Consider the following 13,882-nt stretch of genomic DNA (forward strand, 5'->3'; position numbering starts at 1 on the left):
ATACAGATTCTCACTGGGAGGCTCACCCACCAAAATCAATTGTGCGATCCATATTAACTTAAAGCGAAGCTTAAAAACTGGAGGACAAAAATAAGTATATGTTAAAATGTTTTTTTTTTATTACGAAATAAATTGATATTTAATTAACTTTTGGGTAAAGAATACAAATAGTCTCGACTATAGAGTATTGTTTTATTAAGTCTCTCGACTGTTAAAAGTTATAAAATATTCATATGACTATAGAGTGTTGCTTTGTTGAGTCCCTTGACTATCAAAAGTTACAAAATGGTCACCCGACTATTTATCATGTTCAAAACTTGTCATTTTCCGATTGAAAATTTACGGTTGTCTAAGTTGGTCATTAACGTGATGACTAATTAAAATCAAGAGTTGGAGCTCTTCCATTCCTTTCCACCGGTTCTCCAAAAGTTAATGAAATTTGGGACTTGATTCGTTGCAAAGGGCAGACTGTTATATGGCACAAACTCATTTGGTTCCCATTGCATATTCCTAAGTTCAGCTTAATTGCTTGGATGTCTCTGCTCAACAAATTGCCTACAAGAGACATACTTCTTAAAATGGGAATTACCACCGACAGTATTTGCGTTAATTGCAGTACCTCTTATGAATCAAGAGACCATCTCTTTTCACAATGTACAATAGCAGTGGATCTCTGGAATTCAATTCTGAAACTTAATGGGGTGAATACCATTTTCTTATCATGGGATGAAATGGTCATAAAGGCTTGTTCATTATGGAAAGGGAAGTCTTTGCTCACTACTATTATGAAAATTTCTTGGACTGTTGTTATTTACACTTTGTGGCAGGAAAGAAATCAGAGAATTTTTCAAGGAAGGAGTAGAACGATCGACTGTTTGGTAAATGAGGTTAAAGAAGTTGTTGGAATCCGTCTTAGGGGAACTAATATTAATAGACTTGATAGTACTAACTTACGGCTTTGTAGCGTTTGGGGTATAGTATAACCAATCATTTTGAGTTGGTTGTTTTGATTTTTTGTTATTGATTGGTTGTATATTTAACTTTGTATTGAGTAATAAAATCAGAATTATAAAAAAAAAAACTTAACGTTTAACTCATAAAACTTTCAATTTTTTAACGGAAAGTGACTAGTTTGAAACATAATAAATAGTCGAGTGATCATTTTGTAACTTTTAATAGTCGATGGACTCAACAAAGCAACACTATGTAGTCGGATGATCATTTTATAACTTTTAATAGTCAATGGACTTAATAAAGTAATATCATATAGTCGGGTGACTATTTGTGTACTTTACCCTTAACTTTTTATTGAAATTTAATAAATTTAGTTTTAGTAAATTTGAACTGTCATCTTCCCGAGGTAAGCGTGGTGATTGCGAAAGAAAAGGAAGTCAAGAAAAGTGGTGGGGGAAAAATGAATGCAATAGGTGACGGCAGTAGTGGACAAACAACAACAATAACAGAGCTGATATCATATCAGACTAAAAATGTTTGAAAGCAGAATCCGAAGAGGAAGGCGCGTGTATGACCAGACACTCGTTGACTGTTATTGTTTAACAAAAATCCCAGCAGCGTGACTGCAGATTTTCCATGAAAACTTAAAACCCGCTTTCATGTATTTTCATGGAAACTTTCCTTCTTTATAATAAGCTTACTTTCATTGACCAATCTCCTCTCTCTGTATAACCATCTGGAAATTCGTTTTTCCATCTCTCACGTTCCAGGAAGGAAAGCGAATGACCTTTCAATTTACCCTTTACTAATTTTCCATTAATAATTCCAATATTCCAAAACTTTGAATTCATCAAACCACGAGACTTTCGTGGTTTATTTTTTGGTACGTGTTTGAAGGTTTAGTTAGACTCCGGTTTTCTTTTTCGTATATATAGAGAACGCAGTCAGACCCTGGGTAACATACTTTTGATCGTCAATTCATCACAAAGGGGAACAGAGCACATTTATTCGGAATTGAGGTAGACGATGTTCGATTCTATTTGTTTGTTCATCTTCAGTTATTGGTTTGGTTTTAACTGATTTCCCAAATCATGTGCAGGCACAGGGTTGTTGTCTTGTAATAATTCTAATTGAAGGCTTATGGGATTGTCGCTTTCCTTGCTTCTCTCTGCCTGGCAACAAATTCTAAGTCACAGGTTTTTCGATTTGGCTTACAATGTTAGTCTCAGTTCTAAAGATGGGGAGGTGACCTTGAGGGTAAACAGCTTCAAGAGAACAGATTCGGAGACCACAACCAACTCGGTTTCTGGGTCGGACAAGATTCAAAGGAAAACTCCATTAACATTGAAAACTAGCAAATCTGATGAGAGAAATATAGTGCTTGAGAAAACTTTTTCATTCAAGAATCTGGTTCAAGACAAAAGGAAGCCATCGGGTTCTAGTGCTTCGAATGGGTTGTTGCATAAGCCAATGCCCACGCTTTCACTGCCGGAACCGACGATTTTGTTTTCACCGAGACCCGCTAGTGAGCTCGACGCGGCTGCTGTTAAGCTTCAAAAGGTTTACAAGAGCTACCGGACTCGAAGAAACCTTGCCGATTGTGCCGTGGTGGTCGAGGAGTTATGGTGGAAGGTATTAGACCTTGCAGAGCTCAAACAAAGTTCTGTTTCGTTCTTCGATGTTGAAAAACCTGAATCTGCCGTTTCACGGTGGGCAAGAGCCAAAACAAGAGCGGCAAAGGTACTCCTTTTTTTAAAAAAAATTAACATAGTAATCCAAATGTCGTATGTTCTTAAATTTCTTTAATCAATACTAATGATATTTCTTCCTTGCTATTTGCAGGTGGGAAAGGGTTTGTCCAAGGATGAAAAGGCCCAGAAATTAGCCCTTCAACACTGGCTTGAAGCTGTAAGTTGTTTGCAAACATTTACTTTTCACCAACTTCTCTGGTTCGATATTCAGTTCATCTGGACATATATGACCTAACCGTGTCATGTGTTGTTGCAGATTGATCCGAGACATCGATATGGGCATAACTTACACCTATATTACGACGTTTGGTTCTCAAGTGAAAGCTCTCAACCTTTCTTCTACTGGTGAGTATTACTAGCCTCGGAGTTTTTTTTCCCTTTAGCTATTCATGAATAATAATCATAACACTTTGTCTGATGATTTTCGTGTAATTTTCTTTCTTAATAGGCTGGATGTTGGAGATGGGAAAGAAGTAAATCTTGACAAATGTCCAAGGAAGAAACTACAACAGCAGTGCATCACATATCTTGGACCAGTACGTGTTGATTTGACGGCTTGTTACTATAATTAAATTTTCAGTTGAAATAATTAATGTTTGCTTACACTATCATTTTACTTGCAGAAAGAAAGGGAAGGATATGAGGTAATAGTTGACAGCGGCAGGCTGGTTTTCAAACAAAGTGGGTCACCAGTGAATACAACAGCAGAGCGCAAATGGATATTTGTCCTCAGCACAAGTAGGGCCTTGTATGTGGGTAGAAAGGAAAAGGGTACATTTCAACATTCGAGTTTTCTAGCCGGCGGTGCCACCACCGCAGCCGGAAGATTGGTTGCTCGTGATGGAGTTCTCGAGGTACAAAGCCAAATTCATGCAATCCCATATGTAGTGTATTCGTTTAAGGTTTAATGTTTTGTCACCGACTCACGACGTTTTTTTTTCAGGCTATATGGCCATATAGTGGTCATTATCTCCCAACGGAAGAAAATTTCATGGAATTCATAAGCTTCCTTGAGGAAAATCATGTGAATCTCACTAATGTTAAGGTAAAAAATATTCTTAACCATGGATTAAGATTATATTAAGAAAGGGTTTACCTGGATAAGTTTGCTTAAATGAGATGTTTTCTCCATTTAACAGAGGTGTGCTATCGATGATGATCACCCATATGGGCAACCCCCGGCTCCTTTGGTCGGTTCTGATGAAACCAGGAAGGTTGATGGTGGTGATGGAGGTGACAGCATGAGGAGGGTGGAAACAGCCAATCATGACCGCAATGAAAAGATTAGAACTAATCGTTCCAAGGCGCCAACACCAGTCGCCACTCCGGCTAAGAGATTATCATTCAAGTGGACCACAGGGGTTGGACCCCGCATCGGGTGCGTGCGCGACTACCCCACTAGTCTGCAGTCAAAAGCACTCGAACAAGTTAATCTATCACCAAGGGTTACTCCTGGATTCAAGTTTGGTCCAATTCCTTCACCAAGGCCGAGTCCAAGGATCCATCTTTCCCCAAAGATTGCAGGCATGGGACTGCCTAGTCCAAGGCCCATAACCACAAGCTAACTAAGCCACTTCACTCAGTGAGATGGCTTTACTTGTTTGCATGATGACTTGGGTCAAAGACTCAAAAGATTTACTGTCCACCCCCTCTAAAGCACTGCTTGTGCAAAAGGAAGAATTGGAGAATCTATGCAAGGAGGAAGCAACCAACTTAACCCACAAAAATCTTCATTCTTTATTATTATTTTTTTCTTTTTGATTCATCATTTTGAATTTACTTCAGTTTAATTGATTTTTCTTTTTGTGTACAATAAATAATTCATGCAAAGATGATAAAAAATAATTATTTCTATTTCTATTTCTATTTTGTATGACAAACCGAGAAAAAAAACCAAAACTAATATTACATAAAATATGAAAAAATATGTTATTAATATAAACAATATAAAAGATATATAATTTCCGCATAAAAAGTTAAGAATTAAATGATATTTTGATTTTTTAAAATTGTATCTTATTCTAATTTTGATATTTAAATTTTTTATATATTTTTACGTCATGTTATATGTTATTATAATATTGTTTAAATATTTTATAATACAAAAATAAATTAAAATAGCATGCACTATTAAATTTTTAAAAATTTAAATTGAATGAAAGTATTCTTCACATATCCAAATAATAGTAAATTATAATTTCATAATATAAGGTTTCAATTTAACCCAAAAGTTAATCTACGTAGGTAGTCAGAAAAAACTACTGCAGTTTACATGCATAAATTACCTTTTGCAGGAAAAGAAAAAGAATAGCAAGAGATTGTGGAAGGAAAGTATAATCAAAATCACTGATCAAATCATAAATTAAAATTTCAATTTCAAAACAAAAATGGGGAAATATTTGAAATATATATTAAGCAGCCAAAAAGTGTGGATTAATATTTGATTAAAAACCCTAGTATGAGCCTATGAGACCAGTACTAAAATGATGCTAAAACCACCATCACATCAACCAGAAAGATCATCCATCGATCATTTCTGAGCAGCTCCCGTTTGTCTTTTTACTGTGAACTTCTCATCAATAAAGTCATTGTTTTGTTTTCATCGTTGTAGTTTCATGCAGGCTATGCCCCCGTTCTTCTTTCTCTTTTTTATTTTTCCTGCTGAATCATCAGTCAAGTAGTACGTTGGTCAGCATTGACTATTTTTATTGATAAACTGAATTTTATTAATTTTTTTTGTATCTATTGTCATTTTTAAGAATTATAATTATGGGTATACTTGAGGATATTAACATCTGTAGTTGAATAATAAAATTTTAGATTTATAAAAAAAAATTATAATTAGAATTTTATATAAAATTTAGGAGTTAAAATAAAATTTTATTATTTCATTAAACATATTTATCTTTTTAATTTTATAAAAAAAATTATATAAATTTTATGAATTTAATTTTTTTAAAAAAAATATATAAATTAATTATAGTAGAATTCAATTTGTTAAAAAATATATATATAATAAGGACAATTTGGTAAAATATACATTCTAATAATTCTCTATTCTTTTAACCAAACAGTGTAATCTTATATTCTTGTTGAACAAACCAAATACAAAAGACAACATTTTCAGTAATCTTATTCCCGCCGGTAATCTTATTCCCATTAATAATCTTACATTTCGCGAACGAAAGTCACCCTTAAGGATATTAACCTCTGGTTTTAAGAATTAAAACGATTATAATTAGTCAGATATTGCATATTTGTTTAATTTTTTTAAAAGAAAAAGAGGAGAAAAGGCTAATTAGTAAGTTTCCGTAGGCCTAGCTGCAAATCTGTTTTATGAGAAGGCCACATAACTTGTCTGTGAAGCAAGATCTATTCGTCTAGACATCTGGGAGTGATAGAACCACGGACAGATTTGATAACTTCTTTGTCTAAATTATTTCTGTCGTTTTTTTTTTCTGAATCGTTTAAGGTTGTGGCTTGTTTTTTGCCATAAGTTACTGCCTTGTTCCTCTCTATTCAAGTTGTTTCGTTTGTCCTCTTGAAAACTTTCTCATCACCGCCTCATCATTTCGAGGGATTCCCAGGAAAATGAAGCAGAGAATGTGTTGTTTTCTCATGATTACCATTATTTTGCAGATTATAAGCCAGATTCATATATCAACCAGCTCTTTAGCGTCTCATCATGTTCCTCAAAAACAAGGTTTGTCATTTAGCTGTCATATTTCCATCGTAAAAAGAAAAAAAGAAACCATCTTCGTTGCTAACGTTTGGCCTTTTATTTAACCCTGAAACCTTGCCCTTTCAATTCTTCGTTTTGAATCAAACGGATACTATTCCAGCGTTATCAGGAGTTGGCTTCGACTCTGAACGGGGTGGTGTTGAAAGTAGCAATGGTGGAGAGACATATAGCAGTAGAATGGTGGTGGGGTCAAGGCCACCGAACTGCCAACGCAAGTGCGGGGGGTGTGCGCCTTGTGTTGCGACCCAAATCCCTGCAACGACAGATGAACTGGGGATTCAGTACACCAATTACGAGCCTGAGGGATGGAAATGCAGATGTGGCTCCACTTTGTTCGATCCTTAAATGCTGCTGCTGCCTGCTGGGGCTCAATGCCATTAACTATTAACCACCATTACTAGCTTGCCATGTTGGGTTTTGGTTGCACCACACGCGGACATATGGATGATCTGGAGCCCATGTAGAATTGTGCAATCGGATATTGTAGTCCAGGGGTGGGAATCATGACTATTAAGGTGCATAGTTCGCTTGTATCTATCGAATGTATTGACTGCTGATTTTATTAATGAAATTATGATGTGCTTTACTAGGATGAGATAATGTGTGTTCGAACCGGTATTAGTCATACAAAACTTAACCACATGTGTGCTGAAATACGATAATTGAAGTTCCCCAATTAATTTCGATACAATCTGGCGAGGTTTCATACACTAGTTGTTAATGAACCCTCTTTGAACCAAATTCCCAACAGATTACGTTCGGAGAAAAGTCACGTGACATGTAACATCCCAAATTATGGGTTAATGGTCAATCGTAAAAGTTCAAAAGTTAGTGATTAAAGTATAATTTATGAAAAGTTTAGAATTTTAAAGTGATAAATTCTGGTATTGGATTAAATTATGAGGAATGAAAATATGAAGGGTAAGGTTGTCTTTTCATGAAAAAATATATTTATCTCTTATTTAAGAGATAAGCATGGGGTTGAATAGCATCTGGAAGCTTATCTTCTTCTCCTTCTTCTGTTCCCCGTAGGTCTCCATTAAAGGTAAGTTTTCGGTTTAGTTAATTATTTATTAATTTTAAGATTGAGTTTTGATCATTAGATGATAACTAAGCTTAAGGAAAGCTTAAGTTATCTTAAAATCACAATATAAAGGAGTTAGGAAAGATTAAAGATTTGGAGTTCTTAAGTGAAATCTTGAAATAGAGCTTATAATAAGAATTGAAAGTTGGATTTGACTTGTCATATGTGAGAATAAGAAGTTATAAGTGTTAGAATTTAGTTTGGATAACATGAAAATTTGATATGATTCTTAGTTTTAAGAATTTGGATGAGATATGGGAGATAATAAGGTATTGGAATGATAAAAGTTAGTTAAAATGATTGTAGTTGAGTTTAGTGTAAAAGGAGTTTTATATGAGGAAATTTAATGAAAAGTTGTGGAATTTTCGGATGAAATAGTCTATTCTGTGCTGGTGCATCGATGCACTATGAGTGTGTACCGATGCACTAAGATAAATTTTAAAGGTGTATCAATGCATGGGAATTTCGAACCTAATTTGTGTACCAATGCATCCATAGTGCATCGGTACACCCTAAAGGAAAACTAAATTTTTGGGTTCATTAAATTAGCTCAAGTTATTAGTATCGAATTATAAGGTTTAGGCTTCTTATAATTGTCTTGAAAATTATATTTATGTAGATATTGAGCCTAAACAAGTTCCAGAACAAGTGAAGTAAGATCGATAAAGGAAAAGGCAAAGAGATATAGGTGAGTGCATATTATAAGTATGGTATAATGGAATAAGACTTGTGATAAGTCTAATTCCTATGTTGATTTTCATAGTAAAATAGTTATGAACATGCATACATGATAATTATTATGATACATGCATAAAATATATGTTCATAGATTTGATAAATGATATGTGAAAAGATCCAAATGCACATGTGATATGATAAGTGATATGAGCTATCTGATCACAAGAGAAATGACATGAATACATGAACACATGAAACATAAGAATAATGCCCATGGTATACAATATGAGAGCTATAGGTATAGTTGGCATGCCAAGAGTCGAGGGTTCTACGTAGTCCTTCAGGACATATATATATCCTTTGGAACATTTACAGGGTCTTTTGAAACATATTTGATCCATTGGAATATGTATATGGTTCTTAAAGAGTGGCCTTTTGGGAAAATACAGTACATAGGTCCTTCGGGACAAAATTCATATGCCCCTAGTGGGACCCCATACGAGCTGTGGTGACAGCAATAGTGCACAACCTCAATGTACTCGAATACATTGAGTTCTCAAAAATGTACATGGGCCTATAAAAGTTATCTAAGGTAAGTGCATTATTATAGTTATATGTTATCATATTATTATTTTTTATATTGAATTGCATATGACATGATTGAATGGATAGATTGCATGTTCATATTCATACGAAATGCATTATTATTATATTTATATGTTAAGTCTATGACTTAGCGTGTAAGCGATTTACACGTAGGTACTGAGAAGCAGGAAGATCAAAGCTAAGCTTAGCAGAATAACATAACTCCACTTGAAGGTCAGATCATAAGTAGATTAAATAATATGTTTTATTATGTGAAAATAGGTTAGCATGTAAACAAAGTTGGTAAATTAAGTATTTATACTCTGATCAAGTTTTGTAAAGTTTTAAACGTATTTATGTAAATGTATAGTAATGAACGGTTAAATTTTACGAGTTTTATGAACGTTTACAAAAGTCACCGTAGCAGTGCATCGATGTACTGTAGCACTGCTCATGGTATTGTTCATACTATTCATGACACTGTTCATATCGTATAATAATGTTCATAAATACGTTTTTGCCTTAAATTTTTATAATGAAGCATAATTCAATAATATCATCGTATTTCTTAAAATGAGTTCAAATATTTGGTTATTTTGGAAGAACATCATTTTAAAAGTCAATGGACATCTCGGACTCGTCCGGGTCAGGTACGGATTGAGTTGTTACATGACAGGGGACCCTACACTGATAGTGAAGCAAAACTACTTTAATTTAGGGTAAATTACATGTTTAGTACCTAAAATTTCAATTTTTAAACTATACCTAAAATTTTGTTTTTGTTTCATTTTAGTACCCTATTATTAAAACTTCAGTTTTTGTTTCTTTTAGTACCCGTTACAATTTAACATTAAGTTTTGAAAATTTAGGTACTAAAATAGACAAAAAATGATAGTGTAGGTATTAATACGTTAAATTTTTAACGATGAGATATTGGTCCTTTTGATTCTAGAAAACATTTTCTGTTTTTATTTCTAAAATAATTTTCATGTGTTCTGAAAATTAGAAAACATGTTTAGTTAATATAAATGAAAACTTAAATTCAAAAATAAAAAATTGTGAAATATATTTGGTATCTAATTTTTTAAAATATAGATTAATAAATAGTTATTAAATAATTAATTAAAATATTATTATAAATTTAACACATGAGTTATGCAAAAACAATAAAATTGATAAGAAATTTCATAACACAAAAAAATCTATTTAATTTTTGACCAATTGAATTAAATTGTCAAGGCAATTACATGACAGTTCAAAAGTTCATGATAATCTATATTGTTGATGTGACAATTCATTATGTTGTGACAATACACGATGGATAATGACGTGGTAAATGAGTTTAATTGATTTTTTTACTAGGTTTGAGGGCTTAATTAACATTTTAAAAAGTTTGAGGAATTATTTTATTTTTAAAAAAATTAAGGTATCATTTAAATTTAAAATATAAATAATTATTAAGATATTAATACATTAAATATAAAAATGCTAAAAAATAAGTTATTAAAAAATAGTTTAAGGACAACATTGAATGTAAAAAAAATTTAGGGACCATATTGATTTTTTTAAAAGTTTGAGAGTTTTAGATACCATTAAATCAAAAAAAAAAAATTAGAATGATTTGAAAATGTGTAAGTTAAGTTAAATTCTAGATTTTGTATTTTTTTTATTTTTCATATTTTCAAAAATTTTTTAATAAAATATTAAAAACATCTTTTTTATGTTTTAATATTTCACTTATTTTTGTTTTCATTTTTTAGAAATCATTTTCTAATTTTACCACCAAACGTGTTTTATTTATTTTCTATTTTTAAGAAAATAAAAATGAAAACAATCTATATTTTCTTGAACCAAATGACCCCAAAATAAAATGAAAACTACAAATTATATAATTTTTGAAAAAAATTAAAAGTTTATATTAAAATAAATAAAAAATAATTGTTTAATTATTAAATGCATAGTTTACCTTTTCTTTTATTTATTTCAGGAACTTCCGCATCCTTTGCTCGCGTTGTAAGCACGCACGGCCTACCATTTTATATCCCCTCGCATTCATAATTAATTTAAAAAGGGTAAATTACAGAATTGATCACTCTTATTAAAATTTTATATATTTTTTCTTATTGAATTAAAAAAAATAATATTAATAATTTTGTTATTTTATTTAGTTAATATATGATTACTGAGAGTTAATTATCGTTAGACCTTTAATGGATTATTGATTTGACACAATGAATATATAAAATTAAAAAAAGATAAACTTACTTAAATATTAATATTGAGTAAAATTTCATTTTTTCTAATAAAATTTACCTGGTCAATTTTACCAGTGTTGTTCCTCCAGCTTCTTTACCTCCACCAAGATTCGAGATTGAAAATTTGAAAGAATAACAAACGATGAAGAACAAACGTATGTACTTTAGAACGATTCTCCTCCTCCTACGTAGTTTTCATCTTTCTCATCTTCCCATTATATCTTTAAATGTTTCATCGATTGTTATTCGATGGTCTCTTGCCCTAGCTTGCGACATGAAAACTTTGTCCGGTTAAGGAAACATACAGATCCTTGAACTTCGTTACCATATAAAGCAAGCCTGTTGAGTTGGTGACTATGAACTCGCCTTACCGAACTGAAATCATTGAACCACTCACAAGTGTTTAAAACCATTCGATTCACCTTGTCCTCAAACAGATCATATTTGTTTAGTATCAACACAAATGAGGTGTCCTTAAAGCAAGGGTGACTTATCGTCGTTTCAAATAGACCCCTAGTCTGCATCATCTTATTTTGAAGCATTGATCCAATGTCGTAACGTTACTTCTATTTAGTGCTATTAGATCATAATTAAGTACAAATTTTATTAGGAAAAATGAAAACTTCCTAAAACATGGTGACCATTTGTGTAATTCATAATTTTTAGTTTTATATATTCATTGTGTCACATCAATAATTTGTTAAAGGTCTAATGACGATTAGCACGATGACATCTTAATTAAATAAAAATGAAAGTGACAAAATATTATATTTTTTAAATTTAGTAAAAAAATATACAAAACTTAAGAGAAAGTGACCGATCTTGTAGTTTACCCATTTAAAAAAGAATAGAGAAAAGAAAAAGCCATACCAAAACGCACACATCTTCCGTCGTTCAAAACTTTTCTTTTTTACCCTTTCTTGCGTTTCGTTGCTTATATCTCAAATCCACTATGAGAGAAACATGCTTATATATCTGTTTTCCCATAGGCATAGAATTATGATTTCATAGCTACTCCTTCCCGTATTCCTCTACTATCATTAACGTAACATAACCCAGTTTTCTTCTTATTGGTCTGTTGATTTTTATTCTTTGTTTTTTTAGGTTAAAACTAATATAAACCCTAGTTCCTTTTGATATTCTTTTTCGTGATCGAAAATTTGATGTGTAAGGATCGTCGTTGTGGTTGATTTCGTGTTTAATGTTGCCGTATACTTTCCTCGTTTTTTATTTGGGGAGTTTTCTAAGTTAGGGTTTCGTGTTATAGTTGGAGTTTTGATTTTTTTTTCTTTGCTTAGTAAGTTGAATTGACGGAGCCTCTTGTCGGCAATAAGTTTCGGCTTGGTCGCAAAATCGGTAGCGGCTCTTTTGGGGAGATCTATTTGGGTTCGTTACAGTTTTTCCTTTTCCCCTTTTTTTTCCCTTCTGAATTTGAGTTTAATTTTGTGTTTCCTTCTTCGTAGGTACACACATTCAGAAAAATGAAGAGGTTGTCATCAAGCTTGTAAGCAGTCCTTGCTTAAAACTCACTTCTATAAATATGTATTTAAATTTTGTATATTACCATCGCTTTTGTTTACGTGCTTGTTTATAACTGTTGTTTGTTGCATTTTAATGTTCAATGAAATAGAAATGTAGTTGCCATTCTTGCTAGGTTTTAAACCGAGATGTGGTAATCAAGTTCCTGTTTAAACATATTCATTTATAACTTAGTGATGCATTTGAGTCAGGCTCGTAGCACACATTGAAGTTGGTGTAAACTGTATAGATACGCTATTGTTTAGTTAGTTGGATTATAGTCAAACGTTTTCAGATGGTGAAGTTACATTTGTTTGTTGACACTTTGATTTATGGTTACTGTTTTTTAGTTACTCTTTTTTTTCCAGATCTTTTTGTTTGTATTAAATTAATGATATTTATATTTTCTGTACCTACTTGAATGAAAATGGATAAACAGAGAATCAAACAATTATTTAAGTTTTAACATGGTGGTAGGGGAAGTATAATTAACCATAAAAATGTTCCCCGGGGAGGGCAAAGTTGAAAGGAATTAAAAATCGGGGGTTCAAATAGGTATATATCCCCATATACATATATAGGGGGTGGGTGGAGGGTGCTGTAGTTTCGTCCATGGATCATAATATTTCATCAAAAGGAGGATAAAATGTGGTTATAAGTCCCCCCCCCCCAATAGTTTGATATAATTTTGGACAAGAAGTATATTCCATGGGGTGGCTTTCATTTATAGTTTGATTACCAATTTACCATTGTGTATCCATTATTATCTTGACAATTGGTGTGAACTGAAGTCTTGACATTTATAATTTACCTTTGTTTTGCTTTTGGATCTTCCCTTGTTGTACTGTTGAAGCGTGGGAACCACTGTAAGAACTGAGATCTTGAATGCTGCAGAGACCATTTTCATATGACGAATTGGGTTCGTTATAGCTCTCTATCTGCTGCATTCTTCCATCTCCATAATATCCCGATCCCAAATCTTCAACCGTAGTGTAAGGGAGTTGCTTCCTCTTTCTCGTAGGATGCTCGGTTTTTGAGTGAACGTCTCTAAAAGGTTGAAAGTGGGTTCCGTATAACTCTAAAATAGCAAGGAATTTTGATAAGTTTTAATATTATTTTGTAATATTTCGAAATTTTAAAGATCATTTGTAAGGTATAGATAAATTGTATCGACCATTTGAGATGATTAATGACTACCTTGTAATATTGGAAAGATTTCTGACAAAAATGTCATCCTCATTCGATTCAGTGACCTCCGTTTTACTTTAATCCTCCTGTGCTATTTTTGTGGACCCTAGAACGGGCCTAGAGTCCA

The 13,882-nt window shown here is 32.6% G+C and overlaps 2 protein-coding genes and 1 long non-coding RNA gene across 3 annotated transcripts; all 3 read left to right on the forward strand.

The window, feature by feature from the left end:
- Positions 1-2,053: 2,053 nt before the first annotated feature.
- LOC120166391 (IQ domain-containing protein IQM1-like) lies at positions 2,054-4,412 on the forward strand. The gene is made up of 8 exons (XM_039175642.1): positions 2,054-2,694; positions 2,797-2,862; positions 2,962-3,050; positions 3,154-3,241; positions 3,329-3,559; positions 3,649-3,750; positions 3,845-4,295; positions 4,329-4,412. The coding sequence occupies exons 1-7, from the start codon at positions 2,095-2,097 to the stop codon at positions 4,268-4,270; spliced, it is 1,602 nt and encodes a 533-aa protein (XP_039031573.1). The 5' UTR covers positions 2,054-2,094; the 3' UTR covers positions 4,271-4,295; positions 4,329-4,412.
- A 1,884-nt stretch (positions 4,413-6,296) lies between these two features.
- On the forward strand, positions 6,297-6,831 carry LOC120166392 (EPIDERMAL PATTERNING FACTOR-like protein 8). Its single transcript, XM_039175643.1, has 2 exons — positions 6,297-6,406; positions 6,534-6,831. Exons 1-2 carry the CDS (start codon positions 6,297-6,299, stop codon positions 6,790-6,792), a joined length of 369 nt encoding a protein of 122 aa, XP_039031574.1. The 3' UTR covers positions 6,793-6,831.
- A 5,318-nt stretch (positions 6,832-12,149) lies between these two features.
- LOC120166450 lies at positions 12,150-12,672 on the forward strand. Its single transcript, XR_005519931.1, has 2 exons — positions 12,150-12,435; positions 12,513-12,672. It is a non-coding gene; the product is annotated as an uncharacterized LOC120166450 (long non-coding RNA).
- Positions 12,673-13,882: the final 1,210 nt, after the last annotated feature.

The sequence above is a fragment of the Hibiscus syriacus genome, unplaced genomic scaffold (genome assembly GCF_006381635.1).
Source record: "Hibiscus syriacus cultivar Baekdansim isolate YM2019G1 unplaced genomic scaffold, ASM638163v2 tig00111640_pilon, whole genome shotgun sequence".
In the NCBI taxonomy this organism is placed as follows: Eukaryota; Viridiplantae; Streptophyta; class Magnoliopsida; order Malvales; family Malvaceae; genus Hibiscus; species Hibiscus syriacus.

Coding starts and splice junctions, on each gene's coding strand:
- LOC120166391 (XM_039175642.1), top strand. CDS start 2,095: ATGGGATTGTCGCTTTCCTTGCTTCTCTCTGCCTGGCAACAAATTCTA. Junction 3,242..3,328: donor GCATCACATATCTTGGACCA/GTACGTGTTGAT, acceptor TTTTACTTGCAG/AAAGAAAGGGAAGGATATGA. Junction 3,560..3,648: donor CTCGTGATGGAGTTCTCGAG/GTACAAAGCCAA, acceptor TTTTTTTTTCAG/GCTATATGGCCATATAGTGG.
- LOC120166392 (XM_039175643.1), top strand. CDS start 6,297: ATGAAGCAGAGAATGTGTTGTTTTCTCATGATTACCATTATTTTGCAG. Junction 6,407..6,533: donor CATCATGTTCCTCAAAAACA/AGGTTTGTCATT, acceptor TTTGAATCAAAC/GGATACTATTCCAGCGTTAT.